The 24275-nt window shown below is 42.1% G+C and overlaps 1 protein-coding gene across 4 annotated transcripts; it reads left to right on the plus strand.

Moving 5' to 3' along the window:
* Positions 1-308: 308 nt before the first annotated feature.
* NFILZ (NFIL3 like basic leucine zipper) lies at positions 309-21391 on the plus strand. 4 transcript variants are annotated; one of them, XM_068661753.1, is made up of 3 exons: positions 309-990; positions 14358-14518; positions 17626-21391. In XM_068661753.1, exon 3 carries the CDS (start codon positions 17648-17650, stop codon positions 18542-18544), a length of 897 nt encoding a protein of 298 aa, XP_068517854.1. In that variant the 5' UTR covers positions 309-990; positions 14358-14518; positions 17626-17647; the 3' UTR covers positions 18545-21391. The 4 variants fall into 4 exon arrangements, with proteins under 4 accessions (XP_068517854.1, XP_068517855.1, XP_068517858.1 ...); XM_068661754.1 differs by having other exon boundaries at positions 309-853; XM_068661757.1 differs by lacking the exon at positions 14358-14518.
* The last annotated feature ends 2884 nt before the right edge of the window (positions 21392-24275 follow it).

The raw sequence follows: 24275 nt of genomic DNA on the forward strand, positions 1-24275 counted from the left end.
GCCGCTGCCCTGTGGGCAGGCAGGGTCTGAAGCAGGGACTGCTCCTTCCTGGCATCCCTCAGCAACACAGAAACATATCTGGGAGGTGGCAGAGGGGGAGGAAGCATGAGGAGTTGGAAGCAGGTGCTGGGACCTGGTAGAGAAGAAGGCTAAAGGTGAGTTGAGGCAGCCCCAAATCTCTCTGGACCTATTTATTTAAGCCATAGCAACTTGTCCTGCCTCTTATCCAACAGGGGATCTTGCTTCCTGCATTCATCACATGTGCACCATGAGCCTGCCCTCTTACTTCCCCATCACATCTCCTCAGCAGGTCTCTGCCTGGCTGCCACCTCTACCCCTCACTGACGCAGCCTCCTGCACGCGTGAGGCGCTCACCGCTTCAGTTTCTGTGTGACTCAACACCTACAGTAGTTTCTTAAATTTCAAGATCAGAAAGGAGGCCACCCCCCTTGCTGCCACCACCACGGCTGACGAGCGTTTTGGTTGTAAATGCTAACGGGAAGCTCTGCGAAAGCTCGAAAGCAGCTGTGCCGCCAAAGCCACCTGACCCCTGCGATGCCGCCTGCTCTGCCACTGCTTGCCACCGCCTCTTACGTAATCACTGCATGACTCCAGCTTTCCTGGGACCTGGTTATGCAAAAAAGTTAAAAAAAAAAAAAGAAAAAAACAAAACCAAAAAACAACAAGATCCTCACTGACCCACTGACATGTTTCTCAAGGCAGAGGTGTCACATGCAAGTGAGTGCTGAGCCAGCCTTTGGAAGAAGAGCTCGTCATCCTCTTACTCTGCTTGGGCACTCTTGGGCCAGGAGCTGATGTCAGACAACCCTGGCTGCTGCATCTGACCCACAAGGTGAGTCCTGGCCAGGCGGTGAGAAGGAGCTCAGGCACCGGGACTTCTTTAGGTGCCGAGGGGCAAAGAAGGAAGCAGAGCTCCACCAGGAAACCATGCCTGTGCTGGTCCCTAGACCCTGCTGGCCATTCTGAAAAGTAGGTGACTTTCAGAGTGGAAATTGCTAGCTTCTTGTTTTGTTTTGTTTTTCTGTTTTATTTTTTCTCTTTTTTCTTTTTCTCTCTCTCTTTTTTTTTTTTTTTCCGATTTTCTCTTTTTTATTTTCTCTTTTATTTTCTCTTTTATTTTTTCTTTTCGTTTCTGTCTTCTCTTTCCTTTCTTTCGCTCTTCTATGTATTATCTCTATGCATACTATACTTCCCACTCCATCTGTCCCCAAATCTGCCTTTTTCCAAACTCCCTACATTCAGCACTCCTCCCTGCCAGAACACCAACACCTGTTTGTGGACGAAGATGGGTACACATACACTCACTATCTTGCAGTGCCTGATACCTTCCTCCTTAGTTTCTCTTCCCATCTTCGGTGGGGAGTGATGGAGTGGTTATGTTTGTGGATTTTGTTGTATGGTTCTAATATGTTTGCCTCGTTGTTGCACTCACATTTTTGTTGTCTGTTCTTGAGCTTGCACTTGCCTGTCTGTGAGGGTAAGGAAGAATTTATTTCTTGTATTGAGAAGATTTTTGTTTCTAGAGCATCACCTGGCATGTCTATGGCAGTCAGCACAGTGGTAGAACTTGATAACAATACGGTGAATATTAAGTGCTGCATTTGCAGCTCCAAAGAGAGGGGTTGACACAGAGGAGCCATAGCAGAAAGGTAGCTTTCTCAGCTCCCACCCCAGCAGAAGGACTCAGCCAAAGTACAAAGCTTTACTGCAGAGATGACAAGGCTGAGAAAGGCAGTAGATTTGGCCTTGGTGAAACCAGCGGTTATTATGGAGTGAATATTTACCAAGGCCAAGAACAACTCCTGTCATGGAAGACCCTGCACAGTAGCTGTACTTGCTCAATTTTGTATTTTAACCATGCCTCTGTTTTGAATTTCCTAAGCTGGTGAGCTTGCATTGACAACACAACCAGATACAAACATCTGGTTTGTATGTGTTTCAAACCTTTTGCTTCCATCTCCCGCCTCCTCATCCTCTCCTTCCTGTGACTTATTCCAGGTTTTTAAAATGCTTTAGTCCCTATCTGCAAACCTGTTCTGAAAACCCCATTCTTTATTTCAGTCTGCATAATTGGCCTTTCCTTTGCTTACTCCATATGGGGAAGATAATGATGCATATGCCCTTTACTATGTCCATTGCCGTATTAGAAGCACAGAGAGCATAGATAAAAAATTCAGATGATCCAGATGTTGAAAACTGTGTGAAAAATCATTAATACTGTGTTGGACTCTGTTTCTTTCTGTCATTGCTCAACTTTTAACGTGGTTTCTTCAGTTCACAAACTTCTGGGGACAAGCCTTTTCCTCTCTTACTTTGAAAAACTTTTGCATCTCATTTCAAAGATGGGGAGGGGTTGTCATTTCCCCCTCTACTCTGACTTCTCCTTTTGAAACAAGTTTGAGAAAGAAAGAAAGAAAGAAAGAAAGAAAGAAAGAAAGAAAGAAAGAAAGAAAGAAAGAAAGAAAGAAAGAAAGAAAGAAAGAAAGAAAGAAAGAGAAAGAAAGAAAGAAAGAAAGAAAGAAAGAAAGAAAGAAAGAAAGAAAGAAAGAAAGAAAGAAAGAAAGAAAGAAAGAAAGAAAGAAACTATTCCAAAGGTGGGGAATTTCTATATAGGCAGGTGTCAGGTGATGCATATTTATTATACCTGAAGAAAGGTGTAAAGTTACTGTGTTTTATTTCTGAATCTTGTGGTGAAGTAGTTTTGGTTTTGAATTTTAAAGCGGACACCTGTCATGAAATTTTTATGTGAAGAAAGGGAGTATTTAGCAGCCATTTTTCTACCCAGGATTCACCATCCTTATTTTGTGGCAGCAAAAAAATAATTTTACAGTGAAGAAGATAAAGCATGAAGTATTTTAATTATATTAATTAAAGAGAGGAAAGAATGCCATAGTCATGAACTTAGAAGGTTCACAGACTTCCACTTCAAGGGCAGTCTTTGGTGCTTGAAGCAGTTCAAAATGGCGGGGAAATCTGCAGCCAGAGCTGAATATTACAGAGAAGTAAGAACAAAACCAAAGGCTGGACCTCGAAGACACTTTTCCTACTGGCTTCCAGTGAACTCCAAAACACAACAATTCCTCTCCTGCAGGTGGAAGTATCCCCAGCATTTCTTGTTAACTGTGCTTACCATCCACTAAACTACAGGGCAACTGGGGACGTGCTGTCAATTGGTCTTTTGAGGTGCTCCGGCAGAGAGGTCCTGCTGTCTTGGAGTATTTGGGACACCTATCACACAAGGGTGGTCCCTCAGGTTCCTCGAGCATCCCTTACCACACAGAAATCATGGTGCGTTCAAATCTTTTCAGGTCCCTGTAATAGCAGTAGCCCTTTCTTTGCTTTCTGTCTAATGCAAAAATAGGTTTCTTTTCATACTTTATAGTCATCGTAAGTTAATATGCAGTAGATAAACCTCTAGAGAGAAAAGCTGAGTTGCAAAAGAAAATGAAACTGCCATCCTGAATTCTGTGGAATTAACCAAATTTCCCCTTCTACATAAGGGGCAAGATTGTAGATATAAAATGCAAGTTATTGAGACAGTGTGTATTAGTTGAAAAAGCAAGTGACACTCATATATGACAGAGATGTGTATCTATCTGGATGTTGCAAATCTGCCAAACCTCAATCTGCTGTTCATAATCGCTTGGTTATTTATATAAGTAACATAAAATGCAGTTCCAGCTAGAGTCTTGTTACTGCTACAGATACTTGGTAATAGTAAATCAGTATGCTGAAGAACTCTTTCTGAAGATTTTTTTTTTTTTTGTGTGAGATTACCTGAAATGTTCTGTCACTAAATATATAAACTAAGATTGTGGGAGGACCTCAGTTTTCTCTCACATTCAGTGACTTTCAGTACCAGTGACGTGTGCTAATCTGAAATACAAAAGGATAGCTTTTTTCCTTAAAAGTCAAATGTGCAAAATCTCCTTGGATTTGAGCATTTAGCAGAGCACTTTGATGAGGTTTACAAAAGGATTTAAAGTATCAGCTCTAATCTTTTTTAATTTTCTTTCATACTTCGTGCTGTTACCTCCTGGCCTTTGGATACCTATTCCACTTCCTGCACTCACAGTCCCTGTACCTGATACAGCAGTTCATCTCCATTCCCAGTTGGCTCTGGGATTTCTTGCATCATAAGACAATTCATATTTCCAGTTCCTTGCATTTAAAGAGCTCATTAAGTTTCAGTGAGATTTAGGTACCTACATCACTCAATAATTTCAGAACATTGTAGATGTTGTAGATATAGATCGTAGATATCTGAAACTGCTACTACAGACGCACATCCCATTTACTTTCTTTGTAGATTTGGCTACTGAATTTCACAGGTTATTTTTGAAAATGGGAGTAAGATTGTTTTAGTTGGTTTTGCAAGTTGTATTTTTTGTCATTACAGATTTTAGGAAGCAAGATTGCACTAGCAGAAGCAATCAGTTCTCAAGGTTTACTCTTCATTTATGAACATTTAAACTAACATTACCTACATCATAATGTGCATATGTATTGTTCGACAGTATATTAATAACTATGAAGACAGGAAAGGAAATCAGCTCTTGGGTATTTTTAGACCTTACAGATTACAACTGGGTATTTTTTTTTTTTTTTTTGAATTACTACATTCAAAAAGCAATGACATACTAGTGACCCTAAAACTGTTTTTTAATGAGTTTCACTGACAAATAATTTTGACTGAAAAAGTGGGAGCTGCTTCTAGGAACATTAAAAATGCTTCTAAACAACAACTACTTCAGACTTGCAAAGCCAAATGTTATGAATTTTCATTTCAAACAATCATTTTCATGCAGAAATTAATCAGTTCCTTAAGAAAGAATGGTTAACTATCCTGAAGCATTTAATTTCAGATAAAAACAAAATGCTTTCTTTTAACCCCATAGAAACAATTTTGCAGATGTTCAGATCGGTCACGGAAAGAACTCTGCGTGCATCTCGCTTGTAGGTCATTCCAACGTGAGCTGCAGTTTACATCTGTAGAGGGAATTCAGGTATATAAAATAAATAAAGAGGGGGACAAGAGTCATGCAGACAGTGTAATGAGATCAATACTGTAACTTCAGAGAGAAGGAAAACAATTTTGTATATTTTTTACATTCCCAGCTAAACCGTTTCTTCTGCTCTGTATGGCTGATACCTATATAACAGAAGTCAGACCTGGGAAGCAGGTTTGTGCCTCCTATAGAAAGGTAATAATGATATCTGTGAGCAAGTTTTGCACCCTAAGTCTTTATGGATTTCGTGAGACTATTACATGCATTCTCCTTGCTGTGTTTACTGATGAAACATGCAAAATCAAGTATGTTATGATTTCAGAGGTTTGAGCAGAATAAAATGTGAAATTTGAGTTTGCTGCATTCTTTTTAGTGGTGTGGAAGAGAATGAAGCTTTGAGTGAATGATGATGGTCTGTTCATGTGTAGCTGAAACATACCTACTCTCCAAGACTACTCTACATATAAAGTGTGAAAATTTTGAACAAGTTTATTTTTAAATCCCTTCAATGAATAATATCAAAGAAAGATTAGTAGCCAGCATTGCTTTGACAGTTCAAGGTTTAAAGAGAGTATGACAGTAAATAACTCTCTGTTGACTAAGAAACCTATCAGAAGGACATGAGAGGCATAACAGAAGGCTGGAACCTCCTGTTACTATTTGCAACAAATGCCATTTCTGTATCATACAGAGTAGAAGACTTAAAAATTCTGAAATACCTAGATATGGTCAATTTTTACCACCATAACTTTTAAATTTCCTGTGCTGTGGCTTATAAAAGGCTAAATTTTGTGGGAACATTCAAAGATTTGTCAGCAGAAGGAAAGTACAGTTCATAAGTGTATTACATGCTAGTTATTGCATATCTAGCATCTCTGCTTATGAGAAACAGTTATTGCAGTAACTAACTGTAGTAAGGCTTCTATGCCAACATCAGTGGAATAATTTGCAGGCACCAGGCAGTGTTTCAGAAAAGACTAACGGCTCTAGACTTTGACATTTCTCTTGCCAAACTTAAAAGACTTTGTTTAATAAAAACACTATTTAAATTCCAACATCCTTTAAGATGTCTGAGAAGTGCCACCCTCTAGTAAAGAGGCTGTAAATCATAAGCTATTTTATGAAAACATTCTAGCTTTTACTTAAAAAGGTGTCTTCTTCGCAGCATGTTTTTAGAAATTTAAGAATTCATTCCCTCAAATCAAGTGATGCTGAGAGGTAAAATCAAATTGTGAAGAGCTTTAGTTTTGTTTTGTTTTGTTTTGTTTATGGGGTTGTTTTAGATGTTGTTGGAGGGACGTTTTCCATCTGTCTTGGTTTTGCATTCAACACTGATACAGTTTTAATCCTTTGTCTGCATCCACAAGAACTAAACATATTTTTCTGTAATCAAAAGCTGAGATTCCTACCTAAGGAGGAAACTCAGAGACTTTCCAGAAAAACAGCAAATATCATGAAAATCCTATTAAGCTTCATAATTTCTCATCTGGGGGACACTAAAGCATCTGTCCACCTGCAAGCAAGGACCCCACAACCCAGCTTCATCCTGCCCTGCCCTTTTCACTGAAATACAAGCCTGTAGAGCATACACCAGTTTTTGCTGTTTGCCCTTTCACACTCCTTGAAATTTCACTCAGTTTCCCGTGGCTGCAGTGCTGTCCTCCACCTCCTGGCTAGGTTGCTGTATAGTAGCGGTTTGACGCATGCTCTTGCTATGCTACTATGTCAATGCGGTCACGGCAACTGGGGGTGAAGTGTTGTCCGAGCATCAGTGCTTGGGGAGGCGAGGACTGTTCCCGTGCTCCTGGGCATCTCACAGACCAAAGAGCTCCTGGCAAGAGCAAACACACTGGTGAGTACGTTGTGTCTAGCTGAAATTTGTGCAACAAATTCTGGCTGAATTTGTGCCTCGGTTCCCTCCTTTTTCAAATGTTTGCAGTAAGCCAGATAAGATGCAATTAACAGCAGAAAGTCAGATAAGATGCCATTAACAGCAAAATTTAGCTTAGTGTTTTGATAAAGAAGGGTATCTTTATTTTCTTGTGCGGTCAAGAAGTTTAAGCAGAAATTCCTACTGCTTTGGTCTAGTGAAAGTGTACCATGTATAATAATGTTGCAAGGAATGACCCAAGGGATGGAAAAGATCATTTTGTATTTGTATTTCCATTTTCTGTACAAAACATAATAGCCTGGCTGCGGTTTTCTGTTGCTCTGGATGAAATCTGGAGTAGTACAGAGGCACTCCAGATTTGTCTCTCTACAGTAGCTTCATGCAATAGTAGCTTAAAGCATTATCATCTTTTCATGTGATTTTAAAAAGAATCTGCAGCAATCAGTTTTGAGCTAGTAATATTATTTCTAGGACTGCACCAGGTGAATTTACATAACCATTTCACTTCAGTTACCCAGAAGTATGCATTTTGAATCTGATAAAGCACAGATAAACACCCTGTTGCTTTGGGCACAGAAAAACTCAATGAGTTGGGACTGAAATGAGGAGTTTCATCTTTAGTAGAAGTGGGTTTGCCACCAGTTCTGTATCTTATAGAAACTGAGGCAGAAGGTGGCCGATACATGACTCTGCCTTGCAAAATCTTCAAAAGTTTCATTTATTTCCTGTGATAGCAGAGTGAAAGGGAAACCTCTGATGAAAAATCTTGATATTAACAGTTAATGAATGAGAGACGTGATCACGTTCTGCAGTGGGTGCCCTTTGCACACACTTCAGAGAGTGGAGGAGGCCCAGCAGCCTTCAAGACAACCCAGTAGCGATGGCTCATTTCCTTTAAATAGAAAAAGGAGAGCTTTTAGACAGCATCAGATCCTTTGACAGGACTACTGCAAAAGAACACGGGGATGGGGGTCTTCCTGCCAGAAAACAATAAGAAGGCACCATGCACAGAAATCTGTGGCCCTCACTATGCTCCACTCCTGATCGGCTCAACACACCTTAGCGAAAATGCTTCCCATTTTATGAATATCAATTTATCAATCTGAAACAGAAGGGTAAGCAATTAAATTAGTTTTATTTGGGATCTTAAAGAAGTTTTTTAAAAGGGATACTGTGATCGGTCCTGCATCCCGGAGGTACTGGGAGAAGGAAAAGACTTAGAGAGCAAGTGGGAGAGCTCAGTTGAGGTTTGTTCACTTAATACAAAATTGTTTCTTAGGACTGGAATGTAGATGACAGCACTGCTGGGTTAGCAAAACTGTGGCACTCTGCTGCGTACATGTGTCTCTGGCATGAAAAGGTGAAGAAAGGAGTCAGGAGTATCAGCTGCAGGAGAAGGCTTTCTTTTCTTATGGCTGGTGTTTCCTAGGGAATGGATTTTGAAAATGAGGGGGGGTCCTTGTTTTTAGTAGGGTTTGTTTTGTTTTTCCTCCTAAAATATTGTTGATAATTCTGTGACAGTGGTATCTCGCAGCTTCCATGGAGTGGGGGATTTTGTCATTTTCAAGTGATGGCTCACAGTTTTTTAAATGGGGATTTCATATGTTCTGAAGACTTACTAACCATGGCTGATTACGTCTAGGAAAGATCAGAAAGGTGTTGAATTATTTTCTGATGTTTCTTGACTTCTCATTTCCAAGACCGAAAGCCACAGACTTGCAAAAGTCAGTGGCAGCTTTGCTTAAGCCAGCATTTCTGGCCTCGTCACATAAAAAGCTCTTTGCCTACGCTTAATTTTAAACACACTCTCAGGACTCATTGATTTTGTAGCCTGCAACGACATTCTTGTGCTATGGGGAGGAAGGGACTTACCTGCTGGTTTGGTCTGCCTCTCATTTCTTCCTCTTGATGAGGCATTGCTATAACATCTGGGGTAACTTTCAGATAATTATGAGCTTATCTTCATGAATTGATCTTCATTTTAAAGAAGCTGGTGTGACAGCAGTTTTTGTCAGATTCAGTATGAACCAGATGGAATTTTCCATCCCTGGGTAGGGCAGAGCGAGGCGGAGAGCAGTGCAGGGCTGCGCGTCCCGCAAGCTGCACATCGCTTGTGGACATCCACCTCCAGTGCTGGCTCCCAACAGCAGTGCAAGCGGAAGACCTGCTCCAGAGTTACACCAAGGTAAATGCAGCCCCACCTTCCTGGTAGCATAGAAGGCCACATAAAACCTGCACGCACAAGAATTAAGAGGTTCATACCCACCATACACACCCCTGCATGGCATAATCTTCTTATGTCTTATTTATTGCTTTACTATAAGTGATGTAACACAGATTTGATACAGTATGAGGTCTGGTCATGCAAATTAGTGCTCTCTGACTGTGCTTCTGCTTGCTACTGGTACACAAGCTGCAGTAGTAAATGTGGCTGTGCCCTGGTAGTGTAAGTGATCTTGTTGACATGAGTTAACTTGAGGGAACTCTGGTCTGTCTCAGCATCACTGCATCCAAATGAAATAGCTCAGATATCTCTGTGCTACCATGCACTGTGTGGTGCACAACTGGCAAGTGAAAAAGGTACAATTCAGTTATTCATGCTTTATATGTTCCTGGAGCAGGGTCTGCCTATTAGGTGCTGAAACTGAAGGAATAAGACAACTAAAACATGTCTAGAAAATACTCAGATCTAGCCTGTCTTTCAGCTGTAGCCTGCTTTCTCAAGAATGTTTCAGTTGTTGTTTAAAAATATCAGCAAAAATGTTCTGAACATACTGACTGATTTTGTACCTTCTGCTGAAACACATGAGTTTCAGAATCCCATCTTTCAGAATTCAACTAAATTATCCCAGCCAAGCACAGTCTGCTGAAAAATCGATGCTCTCCACCCAAACAAACAAACAAAAAAGTTTAGGCTTCCTTAAGCATTTTTAAATAAAAGGAGTTTTTTAAAGTGGTTTCCCGGGGGAAAAAAAAAAAAAAAAAAAAAGTTAGAACGTTTGTGCAGTTAGTATAATACTGCACTGTGGTGTGATGGGTGCTGGTGTCTTGGAAGCAGGGACAAGCTGGATGGAACAAACTGTGGAGATTTCTTTATTCACCAGCACCACACACCGAGGCATTTGCAGACCAAGAACTGTAGAACTGTAGCTTGCAAAGAATCATAAATAACTTCATGGTTTTAAGAGTTTTTCAGAGCATTTCCAGTCTTAATATCCGTTGTAGGCCCACAGTAAAATTTAGAGGTCAGTTTGTTCAACATAGATCAATACCTGAGCTAGCTTTGAGGCTAGTTACCATGGGCAGGGCAGCCTCCAGATTGGTATGGGGTTTTACCATAAGTAACGGAATCGAGGAAGGTTTATACAGCAGACAAGCTGTAAGAACCTGCACTTTGGCTCCAGGTAGTTTGATAAATTTGTGTAGGTTCACATCGCTTGAAGTCTCATACCACAAGACCAAAAGACAAAACTACAAATCAACCCTAACACACCGTATTGTGATTAAGACCCAAAGGCAATGTTTTAATCTCTCTGAGCCTAGAATTTTAGTACACCAGAAAGTAAAATACATCTTTCAGACCCCTGAAAATCAAGTTTTCTTCTACAGACTCAGAGACTGTGAACAGGTTTTAAAAGTGATCAATTCCAGAGAATCCTTACAGGGTCCTGGAATCTGATTTTCAAACAAGCACCCTATTGAGTACAAAGCTTCTGTGGAAACCAGGCTTTAGAACACCCAGCCCTTACGGGTGTTCAAATGCTCAGTTTTGAGGCTCTGTAAAGATATCACAACTGACAGACTTGCAGCAACATTTGGCAGTGTTAGCCAATAATCACTTCTGTGTTTTCAAAACAGATATGCAGCAGATATATGGCTTTGGCATATTCTATTTGTTCCTTTGACAGTTTTGCTTTAAATTTGAGTGTAAAGCTTCACAAACAAGAATGATTCTGCCAGTATCAACCACAGAAGCAGTCATCCTGAAGCTCAGGAATGCAGGGCGGTAGCCTCTGCTCTGTTTTCTCCCTCTCTGTCCACTTCAGTCAACAGACCAAGTCATCTCCCATTGAAATGCAAACAATGAGTAATATCTATTCCTCAATAGCACCTGCTAACCGCTGCTTTAGTGTGAATGTGAAATAATCAGGAATATGAGTAATTAGAATGATATCCTTTTATCTTGAATAGGCTAGTAAATTTAGAGAGCATTGTGAGATACTACCAAACCACAGCACAAGCAGCAGAGGGGACCGAAACTTGTTTACTAAGGTGCTTACAGTGCAGTGTTTGTACCGCATGGTGTTCCTGCTAGAAGTTTTCAGGAGGTTCTATTGTAAATCGTGCCATGATTACCAGGGCCTGTTTATTATCTCATTTTATCAGTGTACGTTCTGAATAATTCCTGTGGGTTAGACACTTTAAGCAGTAGACCATTTTGAGATTAACAAACGAGTTCTGATTTAGTTTAAGCTGACATAATTTAAGAGTGAAAAAAACGGGTAACTGTCAAGCTCATTTATATCATCATAAAACAAGGGCAGCATGACTCAAACTTTGTGTTGATTTAAATTCCTTCAATCCTAAATTCTGTTCCCAGTTTAACTATGGTAAAGTTAGAGTAAACTCCAGTGATGTTTCTGTGGATTGCCTCTTATGTACATGGGTGCCGAATCATGTGCAGTAAAAAAGTTGGAAATAAAACTTTGATCTGAAAATTTTCACTGGAGTAGTTAATTGCATAGCAGAATTATGTGTTTATTTAAAAATCAACAACAACAAAACAGCGGGAGCTTTCTTCTTCTTTTTTTTTTTTTTTTTTGTTTTTGGTTTTGTTTTATAAGTTATAGTTAAAATCAAGTAAAGAGTATATGCTGAGATCGGTGCATGTCTTGGGAAAGACTTCACCACTACCACGACAAATGAATTGTTTTGAATTACCTTTTTTTTTTTTTTAATACTACACTTTCACTTCAGAGTAAAGAAAAGAAATCTCTAACAGAGAGGAGTTATACTAAGTAACTAAGTGCACTTCTAAATTACACAGATTTTTCCTTTGTAAAGTAAATATATATAGATTTATACTTGGGCTTTAATTCCTGTATTCTTGTTTAAAAATAGTCCTCTCAGCTCTGTTTTTAAATGAGACCAAGATCAAAAACATAATTGATGATTGTAGATATTTATGTAGAATTTGTGATTTAAGTAGGGGGAAAAAAGTGGATGATTTAAGAAAAAGACTGCAACTTACAGAAAGGGAAGACATATGAGAAACGGTAACATCTAGATTTGTACATCAAAAATTAGTAAATTGAAAAGAATAGAATATAAATATTCACTTTATTAAAATGAATGAATTTAGTATGAGATTTGGCTCATTCTCTGTTCTAATTCAAAGAGAAGATGAGTGACCCACAGCTACAATTCTATTCTACAACTGCTATAACACTCATTGGAAATTTATATAATACCCAAATTCACCCAGTATTTCAGGGTATAAGAACAATTAGATTGTGTCAGTTCAAAGATCTGCCTGGTGCGATCTTTTTGATTCCACTTTTATTTTTGATTGACACACTATCCCAAGGCAACGAACTTCACATTTAAATTTTACATTGCATGAAAACATGCTTCCTTTTCTTTTGTTTATATCCACTGCCCGCTAACTCCAGCACATGATCTTTATTCTTAAGAAATAATGAGTTAGCATTGATGTATACAGAAACTATTTTAAATCTAAGCCTGTTCTGGTTGCCTTTTGCTGGAACTATTCAAATTTTATTGCATCCTTGGAAAAAAAGAATGAAATAATTTGAGAGTTGACGGCTTAATTTATGATCACAAAAAAGTGAGATTCACCAGTCTTTTACTGAGGCAGTGTGTTTTGTTTAAAGAAAAGTGTGTATCATCTTGTATATCTGCAGTGAAACAGTTCCTGTTAGATACGTATTTTTGGTGGAGGACTTTGTACAGCCTTCTAGAAAGAACAGTTCATCAGAGTCTGCTCTGAGCTGCTGCTCAGGTTGGAGATAAGAGAAAGAAGAAGAGTTGCGTCTGAACCAGACCTCTGGAGCCTGAGCCCTACCATGGCCTTCTGTTAGCAGACTAAAAGCCATTTTACCAGAAGTGAGGGTCTTTCAACCATGTCGAGTGTATGCACGAAAACTGTAGTGTAACATGCTGATGTTTTCACGGACATGTAAATGGCTTAGCACTGGCAATACACTAAGACATTACATATTCAGCCCTGTGCAGCTGTGAGCGTCCCGTGCAGCTGTGAGTGTCCCCTGCAGCTTTTCTGTCCCATGCAGACTCAAGTGATAATTGAGATATTTAGTCCTGGAGGCAAATCCTTGCTGAGTTCATCAACTTTTCTATCCCTGGACAGCACCGAAATTAATCAGATGCATTGTAGAGGTGGTAAGGATAGTTTTTAATGCATGTATTTAAAAGTCTTAACATAAAAATGTAGCTTGCTTTCTGTCTGCTCAGAGAAGTAGGAGACTAGAAAAGTTGTTGCTCTGTCCAGAGCATTGTTCAGAAACATGCTCTGTGTGAAAAGAACTAGCAGCTTTAGTGCAAGTTAGAAGTGAAAAATTAAGGAATAACATCACTGTTTTCCATTTTTCCGTGCTTTCTCTTCCACTTAAGATGCAGATAATATGTAGCATGTCTGTTGTCCTTCCGAGAATTAAGCATATCAGAATGTCATTAAGTGATTGCCACAGAAATAATAGATACCAATGCACCTTATGAAACTTGTTGCATAATGTACATGACCGTCATTACTAATATTAATGTTTCCACTTCTTGTGGCTACAAACTGTGTGACACCTTGTGTGCTTGGTTGATGGAGTCTGCACTCATGAAGACTCTCAAGACAAAAATTGTGTGGGTATATGTGTGACACTGTGGGCTGCAGACATAAATAACAGGTAGACTTCAGGCTTTGTGGCCTCAGACTCAATGCTTTCACATGTTGGCCCAGCTAGGCCTTCATTCCTTGCCCTTAAAAGGCCAGATCCTGCCTCCGATAAGAACTTCCCCTACCTCCCACTTCTCACTCAAACAGTCCCCAAACCCTCCCCGCCTCCAGGTAGGTACAGCTGTGCCTCTGGTCTGACTCCTGCTTCTTCTCCTGGACTCAGCCCTCACTTCTCGCTGCTTCACTCCCATCTGCTTCCACCTGGGCAGTATTAAGTCATCAGGAAACTCCCACCTTGGTAGCATGGATCAAAGTGTGAGGGATTAAACAAATGTGCAAAGCGTTGAACATCTCTGTGCTGAGATGAATTTGATGGAAGAAATAGCTAAATTTTTTGTTGCTTTTTTGTTCTGTCTCATAAATACCTCTTTTGGGTCCCTCTTATTTCCTGTGCTTCCCAGCTATGTTGAACAATGAGTGTTGGTTACAGCAATCTTGAAACTTCTTATAGGATCTCATAAGGACAGGCACCAGGAGCAAGAGATGGACAGGGAAAAAACAAGCTACTTTGCCCAATGTGGGTGATAAGTTTAAACAGTGAAAAAGCCACCTGTTCATCTTTGACTCATTCAACAAAGAAGTCACGTCAAATACCAACCTGAAAAATTCCTGGTAAGTGATTAAGCCCCGAAACAATAGCATATTTCTGCCTCTTGACGCTGTCAGAAACCACAGGTACACTCATTGAAATTCTCCCTTTGATGCTTTGACATCAGGAGTAATTTTGATCAAAAACCAGAGAAATTACCCCAAACATATTCATGCTAAAGGAGATTCTTTGTTTTGGTCTTTAGCTGCTCTCAGAACCTTTGCATTGTGTTTGAGATGTCAGAGTTACAGCTAAATTAAAACAAATGCATTCCAAATGTATTTAATTACCAAATCACACTGATTCAGAAAGAGAGTACTTTCCTGGAACTTGTCCTGATTTAAACCAGAACAGAGTTCTGGTCACGCTGAACAAACTAGGACAGCAGTTAGATGTGGATTTGTCTATTTTACAGGTCTGCATTGTGCAGAGATCATAGTAGATGACAACCTGACAATACTGAAGGTCTTTAAATCTGTGAAAATAAAGAGCAGATATTTTGCCTGCAAGCAACAAAATACTTAATCAAATAGTTTCTGCAGAAGATTAGCATTTTTAGGCTCATTGTTCACATTTCTGCTGTATGATATATATTTAACTCTTTGTGTACATGATGGAACTCCTTCATCTACACTTACACATTGCTTGATTTTTGAAATCCTCTAGTGATCTTTAATGCCTCACTGTTGAGTGCTATCTTGAGATACCTTAAAAAGGAGTATGGTTTTCAGTGAGTACTGTGCAAGAAAACAAAGATGGTGGTGCTATGCAAATGAGCAAAAAGAGTATTTTGCTTCCAATCTTTTGTTCTGTTTATGATTTCTGATGTTGGATTTTTAAGAAATCAATAGTCACTCTTGGAAAACTAGACATTCAAGTGTGGTCTTTTGCATGATACTTGGAAAGTTAAGAACATTGGAAATTTTCAAAAGACTCCAAACATATTTCAACTGGACAGTGTTTAGGAATTGTTTATGTTTTCCACCGATACATGAACTCTTCTGGCTAGTGTTGATGTGAATGCTTGTAAAGAACAAAAGAAGTTCCCAATCGTGGCTCTTTATCGTTTCTGACTCTGTAAGTCCTTCACTGAATAAGTTCCCTTCTGTGTTCTGAGCAACACACCATCCCTGCCCAAAGTGACGTGCCCTCAAAGATTGTGAATCATATCTTTCTATTTGCTTGTAGCTGGTTATCACCAAGAAAAGAGCAAATCATGTCACTCATTGATTTAGTAAGAATGTTGGTTAATAGTCATGCTGATTATTAGAAGTGTTGATTTTCAGAAAGGTCTATCGCATGACAGATTTTCACAAGCTTACAGCATCTGATGATGCTAACATATATGGCCCAGGCTTTCTAAAAGAGTTTGCCTTCTCACTTCAGCCATTCCTCTGAATATGGCCATTTAATCTGATTCCTAAATAGCTGTTTGAAAGACAAAAATGCTCAAACTGAATGTTACTGGCTAAAAACTAAATAATGTGTGTTAAGCTGATTTTGTTTCCTTGGAGTTCTGTCCATTTTCAGATGGAAGTATTTTTTTCTTGGGGGGGGGGGAGAAATTTTTCAGCTGAAAATGTCAGCCAGCCCTCCTCTCCCCAGCACTCTGACCAACTCTGCCAGGAACCTTGGTGATGTTCTGCCCATGACTCAGAAAAGCACTTTGCAATTATATAAACAGCTACTATTATTGTTCTAGCTATGTGGCAAACCATGAGAGTATTGCAGTACTAGTGAAGTGTACTGCAACCCACCAGACAGTGTGGAGGGCATCTCAGCCATTTTTTTGTCCATTGCTCTTTGTGGGTCCCAACATGATGTAGTCACAAAGCTAAAATGAGGGGCCTTAGGGATGGAAATATGGCAAATACCTAAGTTTTGGTGCATTAATCAACAATCAAAGTGGCTGCTTCCTGTGGCCCAGCTTTTTATTAGAAGGGACCTAAGTTCTGAGAAGTATTTCAGTGGAGCATTTCTGAGCTGGATCTTCCTCTGCTCCTTCCCTATCCATCCTGTAGAGCTGTCATAAAAAACTGTCTCCTCTTGATACCACAAAGCAGCTTCCCAAAACTTCTGTTATGCTCACAAATGTGATTCTTCTCACCTGACCTAAGGTACTTGGAGCTCTAAACCAGACCTAGTCACTGGGTTCTTTTACAGGCAGTAGACAATAGCCCAGGTAGTTCAGCTGATAGTATGTGAAACCTTCAGGGTGACAAGCATCTCATGCTAAGCTCCCTGTCTAGGTGTCTGTGAGGTACAGAGGGTGTTTGATGGAACTGCATGCAAGTCCTTACTTCTAGACATTGACACTTGATCAACACAATCCCTCCCAGGGCAAGAGGGCTGAGTTGATTTTCCTGGAAGAATTTTCCTGTGTTACAGCAAGCTTACAGTTTAGATGGGGATGTGCAGTGTGACAACTCTCTGCAGTTGTCCTGTGATCTCTTATTAATTTAATTTTCCAACATAGACTGCACCACTGGTCTTCTCTGCTAGCTTCTTCCTGTAGTCAACAATGTACCATGGTCACTGTCTTCAGATGAAGACTTTTGTGGACAGCTGTGCCAACAGTACAAGTAGCTTCTAGACCACACTTTCTGTGTTCATCCCCAGTTGCTTACAGACCTATCAAAATAACAAACATCCTCAAATCCAGCTTTCCAGAGTAAGACTAGGGGTTTTGAGGAAAATTTGGGACTGAGTAGCTGCACTTGATCTGCAGTCCTGTTTCATCCTACTGCCTTGCTACTAAGGCACATGACTAAGGCAAATCAGTTCTCTTTCCTGAACCTTCCTTATCTATAAAACAGGGGCAAGGAGGCTGACTTCCTATGCAAAGGCAGTGGGAGATCAGTGGGAGATTATGTGCGAACAATTTTTGATATTCTGATTGAAGTCAGGCACAGCGTTTGTGATTGTTCACGGAGTCAGCAAAAAGTATCCTCTTTAACTCCCTCAGTTGTACGCGTTTTTTGGGTACACCATGGTGGACTTTGCAGACACTGCTGAGGTGTTCCTGGTGTGACTAACACAGAAAAAAAGTTGCATGACTATGTTAATTTATTCACTGCTATTAATTAATAGCATATTTAGTGGTAATAGTTTTATGTTTTAATTCTGGCAGAACCGGAGTGGTATTGGCAACCATGGACAACTACATGACACCACTGAGCACCATCAGTGACCTTGCGCTTCAGCACAGCAAGGAAAAGCTCCTCCACAGCAAGGTGAGAGGGCCCTCCCGGCGCAAGCGGGAGTTCATGCCAGATGAGAAGAAGGACAACATGTACTGGGAGAAGAGGCGCAAGAACAATGAGGCGGCCAAGCGCTCACGGGAGAAGAGGCGTCTCAATGACTTTGCCATGGAGAGCCAGCTGGCTGCTCTCAGTGAGGAGAATGCCATTCTCAGGACAGAGCTGCTGTCCCTGAAGCTGCGCTTTGGGCTCATCAGCCCAGACACCAGCACCTACCAGGGCCGTTCCCTCCAGGACTTCCTTGGAATTTATTTCAGAGGGCACAAAATAGCCTCCCCATTCCCTGAGGTGGAGCCCTTTGCTGGAGATTCCTGCCTCTTCACAACGAAGAGCTTTGTGCCAAAGGTGCTGGAGCCAGCTGATTTTTCATGCAAACCCTTTGACCCATCCAGCAACATCCTTGGCTGTGATGCAAAGCCAGTTCCTATGAACACACCTGACCTTCAACAGCCAAAGAGACTTGATTCAGCCTTCAGATCCACAATTTGCTCTCCTTTCCTTGATTACAGCTGCCCCAACAAATATTCTTTCCATTTGCCTTTCTCAGGCAGTGCCTGCTTCTTGTCCCCTTCTCCCAGTCCAGCAGAGGTGAACAAGGAGAGCACCACAGCTGTCTCAGATGAAGATGATGAGCAGCAAGTGCCCAAAACTTCCCTACCCCCATATAGCTTGCCCTGCCCTTCAGAAGATCATCCTAAGGGCCGAAGCTATTCTGCCCTGCCTCACAAACTCCGGATTAAGACCAAAGCCCTCCGTGGCTCAGAGGAGAGTGGCCTGGACTCCCGCTGAGGAAGAAGAGGAAGAGCCTCCTTGGGGGCCGATGTGAGACCTTCCAACGACATGAAGGGTTTGGAAGGAGGGGGTGGGAGGGAAATGGCTTATGTTTCAAAGAAGGCAATAATTTTATCTGTTTTGCATAAATGATAAAGGAGTTTATAGAGCTGGGCAGCACAACTGCAGTTGGTCATTATGTCAATGTTCCTGTATGGGACCTACTAGACCCCACAGTTGCTGGGTGAGTATGTCTCAGCTTCACCTGGCTGCTCTGCTCAGAAACTGAACTAAAATTTGAGGTGTGAAGGGGTCAGAGGCAAGAAGATGCTAAGACAGCGGAGGTGGTGCCCACACCATGTAATGCAATAGTGTTTCCACAACATGACTACAGCTTCTTGGTGTAATTCCCTTTTAAATTGACCATTAAAATTTCATTTTAATTCCCTTTGCTTTGTCATCACCTTCATCATCACTAATGAAGCTAAAGTTTTAATTGTGCTGAAACAGTTGATGGAAACAGTTTCAGACCCTCCAGCTGTCTGGAGCAAGAAAAAGGAATCGTGATAAAAAGAGAGAGGTCTGAGAGCAGAATCTAGTCCATTTTATTCTCGCTTTGTCATAATTTATCTTCAGAGGCAATGAACTCTTTTTCTCTTTGTTTAGAGACAGTGTGGTCCAGAAGATAGTTAGTTTCATTTGTCTTTGCAACAGTTATCTTGGAGGACTAAATATTTCTTTGTTTTTTACTAAAATGCAAAATATATCTTAGTTTTACTTCTTTCTTTGTAAATAAGGTATTTTCAGAAATGATACTTCTATATTTGGAAGTTGCCTTTATAAAACATACTCTTAACTTTAGCTGAGTTGATTGAACCGTTTCCTTATTTTGAAATGAATCACTTACAAATATATATATATTTTTTAAAGAGCAAAATTAATATATTGTTAGCACAATTGTTAGCAAACTGAACAGAAAACATTTCAACATTTTAGATTTTCTAATATTTTTAAAAAATATTTTACTGGCTTTAAATGCAAGTGAGCATCTCAGTCAATACCTGTTTGCTTATATTACTCAAGGTAAATCTTGACTGGCCCAATACTGGGTTCACATTGGATGAACTGATTGATTATTTCCATTTACCACACTATGAAAGCTGGAGAAACCAAACTGGAGACTTAGCACAGAAGATTCCTCTTGTGCTTCAGTGCCTAGCAGATTTGCAGCACTCAGAAATACTAGAGGATTAAAATACTAGAGGGTTATAAGTGTGGTCTTTTGGGTCCCTGCTGGCACAGAGTGTGCAGCACCACTGTAGGAGCTGCAGATATGGAACAGAATGGGCTGGACTTTCTAAAAACTGTAAAGGCCACATTGCTGCTTGAGAGACCTCCTGGATATGTAGGCACTGATCTCCATCCCTGGAGGAAGTACCTGTGGCAGGAAGGGAAAAGTCCAGCACGCCCTGTGAGTGGGTTACCTTTTATGGGGATAAGGCAACCAGCTCGCTCCTGGCTCGAGGCTCCCTTGTGTTGTCTGGTCTGTGGGAAATGCTCCCTCCCAGCAGAAGTGTGCATGGAGGTGCTGGGAAGCATTGGCAAAGTAGCTGCCTTTCTTGTGGAAAGTCCTCAGTTCTGGTACTGAGTACTGAAAGTACTCAGAACCAGTACTCAGTTCTCCTGCAGTGCTTCTGCTCTGACTCCAAGCATCCAAAGTCTGTTGTTGCTGGGACACTTCTACCATTGTTTCCACCTTAGTTATCTGTTCCTGGTGATGGGAGTTTCCACCCTGTCTCCTAGGAGACTGCTCTGATCCAGATCTCTATGGATATCACTTGGATATCAAATGCATTCAGGTTCAGCCCCATTCACTTTTTAAAGCATTTTGCTCCCTTTTACCTGTGTACGCACTGCATGTAATGTATGTATGCCCTGGGGTTTCTGCTTGGACACTTCCCCTCTTCATCCTGCCTTCCTACGACTTGGCTTTTGGGAAAGTCTGCACTGCAGCCATGGCAGTGAGTTGGGGTAGCATTGTTCCCCTGACTGACTGAACCCTGACCATGTAGCACAAGCCTATCACATCGTTGTTGATGGAAAAGCTGCTCTGCCTGCTCAGCCCTGCTGGAAAACAGACAGTGAAGGTGGGAGCTCAGCCTCAGCTTAGACACCTGGGAGTCTGCTTCGCTGGCTCTGCTGTTCAGAGGACTGCCTGGTACTGCGACATGTCACACTGTTTTCACTAGCATGTCAGGCTCTGCAGAATAAGGACAGCTGTCAAGAATATTTTCCTAGAAAACATTTTTATAGCTAACACCAATAATGCACGAACAATAAGGCAGTGTAAAAGGAGAAGAAATGCTATCTGACATGGGATGTAGAAATCCCTAATATTGGTTTGGAAAAGAGGTCCCTTATTGGTGAAGGGGAACTGGGGCTGCTGGGGCTGTTCAGCCTGGAGAAGAGGAGGCTCGGACAGATCTTATCAATGTCTGTCAATAGCTGAAGGGAGGGCACAAAGAAGATGGAGCCAGGTCTTTTCAGTGGTGCCCAGTGCCAGGACAAGAGGCAGTGAGCACAAACTGGAACACAGGAGGCTCTGTTTGTACTGGACAGGTGACTGAGCAGTGGCACAGGCTGCCCGGAGAGGTTGTAGTTTCCCTTCTTGGACAGTCCAATGAAGATGGTCCTGGGCAACCTGCCCTGGGTGGCTCTGCTTGAGCAGGAGTTGTTCCAGATGGACCCAGAGGTCCCTGTCAACCTCAACCATTCTGTAACTCTGTGATTCTATAATGTAAACTGTACACAGGGTGGTCTGGGCAGAAGAGGTGTATCAGCAGGTTATGCCTAATAAAACTCTGTTTCCAGAAGCTATGTAAAGTGTATTGGCCTGTCTGTTGGGATTGTGTCTGTAATGAGACTTCCTCCTCGGGAGCAGCCAGCAGGATAGATGGAGGTAAGTCCTACTCAGAAGGAACACGGGTAGCTGTTGGGAAGGGCATGGATCAAACAGGCTGTGGGGTACGTACCTTTCAGATCCCTCTTCCCTCTGCCCATAAATATCTTTTCCTTCTGTGTTTGGCCACATGCTTGCAGCAGGGTCCACAGATCTCCACCTTGGAGTTTTGCAGCTGCCATGCTGCAGATGTGTTGCTGGTGTTACACCCAGTGAGCATCAGTGCAGCTGACTGTTCATCTCAAGCACCATAGTGCTCAGGTTGGTGCGAGGAGCTGGTGGATCTTCTCACTTGTGGGGTACCAAGGCTGGCTGCAGCACAAGGTGCACAGCACTACCGTACCTGCTGGCATGAGGGGAAACCAGAATGCTGCAACAGCTCTTCAGGTGTGAAATTTGCCATGGTGATGCTTGTAAATTAAAAGAAACCACAAGTGTGTCTGTTTCCTGTACTATCCCCCCAGTCCTCTCTTCCCCTTAGAATAGGTAGAGACAGCCCAGAGCAAGAAGGTGGCTTAGATGTTACTCGGCTGAAAGAAGTCGCCTTCCCCTACTCCCGCCCTTCCCAGCCACCACTGGATTGGAGCAGGGCTCTCCTCCGGCTCCAAGCGCCGCAGGGACATTTTGGGATGTGGCGAGCTGGTGCTGTGGGTAGGAGCAGGAGCCTGGTGCCAGGGCTGGGTGCTACCGGGGGAGCCATGGCCCATGGGGACCTGCAGTGCCCTGGAACCGCTGCCTCTGGTCTAACCTTGCAGGTGTTGGAGGTGGGGAGCAGATGGGGCTCCACTGCGGATGGGGAGGCAACAAGCAACAGTTCCCACGTGTGGCCAAGCCTGGAGCTGGGTAGAAGGTGGTGGGAGCTGCTGGGCAAGAGGGCAAGAAGATGGCAGGAGTGGTAAGCTGGGGCTCAAATTGGGGTGAAGGGAGCCCGCCATAGCCCCACACCTCATTTGTCTCACTCCTGCTTGCAGCACCTTCTCCACTGCTGCTTCCTCTCCAGAGTTTGCATCTGGGATATTCCCACTCCTTCCATTTCCCCTTTGCTGCCTTCTTCTAGAGAGCTTCCTACTGGCACCTGAGGCCTTCTCTGTTGGCTACCCCATCCCCAAATATGATAATGTCTTCAAATAAGAGCCTTTATTGCACTAATTGTTTCAGTTCATGAAAGCTGCAGGGCTTGTCTGGAAGGGGGCTGGCCTATTTCTGCTTCAGCTTAGAAGTTAATTAATTAACCAGGCTTTGTTCCACGGTAATTTCAGGTAGTTTTCAAGCTATTTAATTGCGGGGTGAGTGTTATATTAGAAAGCAACTGTATGCATGTCCGAAGGGGGAGGCAAGGGAAATATTTCAGGTTTTCCAAGGGCCAGGTGCATGGCAGGAGAAGGAGGCAGGGGCACTCCTCTGCTGCCCACTGGCTGTAGGCGCTGGGGTTCACTCAGTTCAGTTTCACAGCAGCAGTTTTGGGTGCTGAGAAACTCTAAATCCAGAAGCTTTACATATCCGACCTGAAAACCACAGGGAGGTTTTATGGATAAAATTGGGCTCAGGCCCAAGAAGTAAAAGAAAGTTTGCATGTCTTGTATGTTTTATTACATATACTGTCCATCCGTGGTAAGAGATCCAAGTCCCATGAACTTGCCTGGATCCCTTCAAAAACATATTCTGGCTTTTTAATCTGCTTACCAGAATGGAAGAGTCAGAGGGAAAAGATTGCTTCAGCAATGACTGGCATATAAGATCATAACCTTGATTGAAGCTATGGGAAAACATAAACCAATGCCAGAGATATAATATCATTATTGACACTGGCAAACAGAGGCCTGTGCTCACCAGTACTCTTTGGTGATGCTTATTCTTATGGCAGAGGTGAAATTTGGAAATAAAGCAGAGCAGGAGATTTGAAGGCAGAAACTGTTAAATCTGGCTCTGCAGTGCACCCTTTCACCATCCTCCAGCTCCCTCAGGCACAGTTTTTTCTTCTGAAACTGAGGACTTGTAATTTTCCTTGCCATGATGGCCACAGCTCCATGCACGATGTGGTTTGCGTCATTACTGAGTTCCACGAGCAGGCTGGAGGCTTTTTGAGACAGGAGCAGGGCCAAGGCCTGCAACTGGTCCTTTGGCACATGCCTCTGTACCAGAGGCTGCCAGCATTGCCCCATGCATGGAGCCTGATTCCCCGGTGCAGACGGCCAGCACGGGTTGTGACAGAGCCGTGATCGCTGTCATTCGAAAGCACAACCAGAGAAGGAAGAAATTGTGTATAAATATCAGCCTTTTGTTTTGCATATGAGCTGGTGGTTACAGGACTTCCCCAGGAAATGAGAGCCTTCGCTTCAAGTCCCTTTGCTGTCTGCAGGGATTCAAAGCTGCAGCCCCGGAATGGGGAAAAGCCAGGTGGCACCCGGGTGGCAGTGCAGCAGTGCGGGGACCACGCCTGGGGAGTGTGGGGCATGAAGATAGGAGGGGAAAGGAAGAGGAGTGGGAGGCAGGGACGTGGCATCTCCCTGATGCAGGTGGTACAGCGCAGCCTGGAGCCCTTCATGACACTTTTGCCTTCACAGTGCGATGCTCTTATCAGCCAGGGTCTTTCTGACTTCCAATGTTATTTTAAGGTGTATTTTAAAGCAGTGCTCTCCTCCTCTGCACACCTCTGCCCTTTACAGTCAGTAGACATTTTTCTCGAATCGCAACATAAAACCATTTTGCTATAAAATTTTCAGGTGACAGTTTTGCTGATCATAATGGAAAGTGCTCAAAAGCCCCAAGCAGATTCTAGGAACTACAGCT

The sequence above is a fragment of the Anas acuta genome, chromosome 26, assembly GCF_963932015.1.
Source record: "Anas acuta chromosome 26, bAnaAcu1.1, whole genome shotgun sequence".
NCBI lineage: Eukaryota > Metazoa > Chordata > Aves > Anseriformes > Anatidae > Anas > Anas acuta.

Excerpts from the sequence above, each read along its gene's own strand:
- NFILZ (XM_068661753.1), top strand. The coding sequence starts at position 17,648 with ATGGACAACTACATGACACCACTGAGCACCATCAGTGACCTTGCGCTT.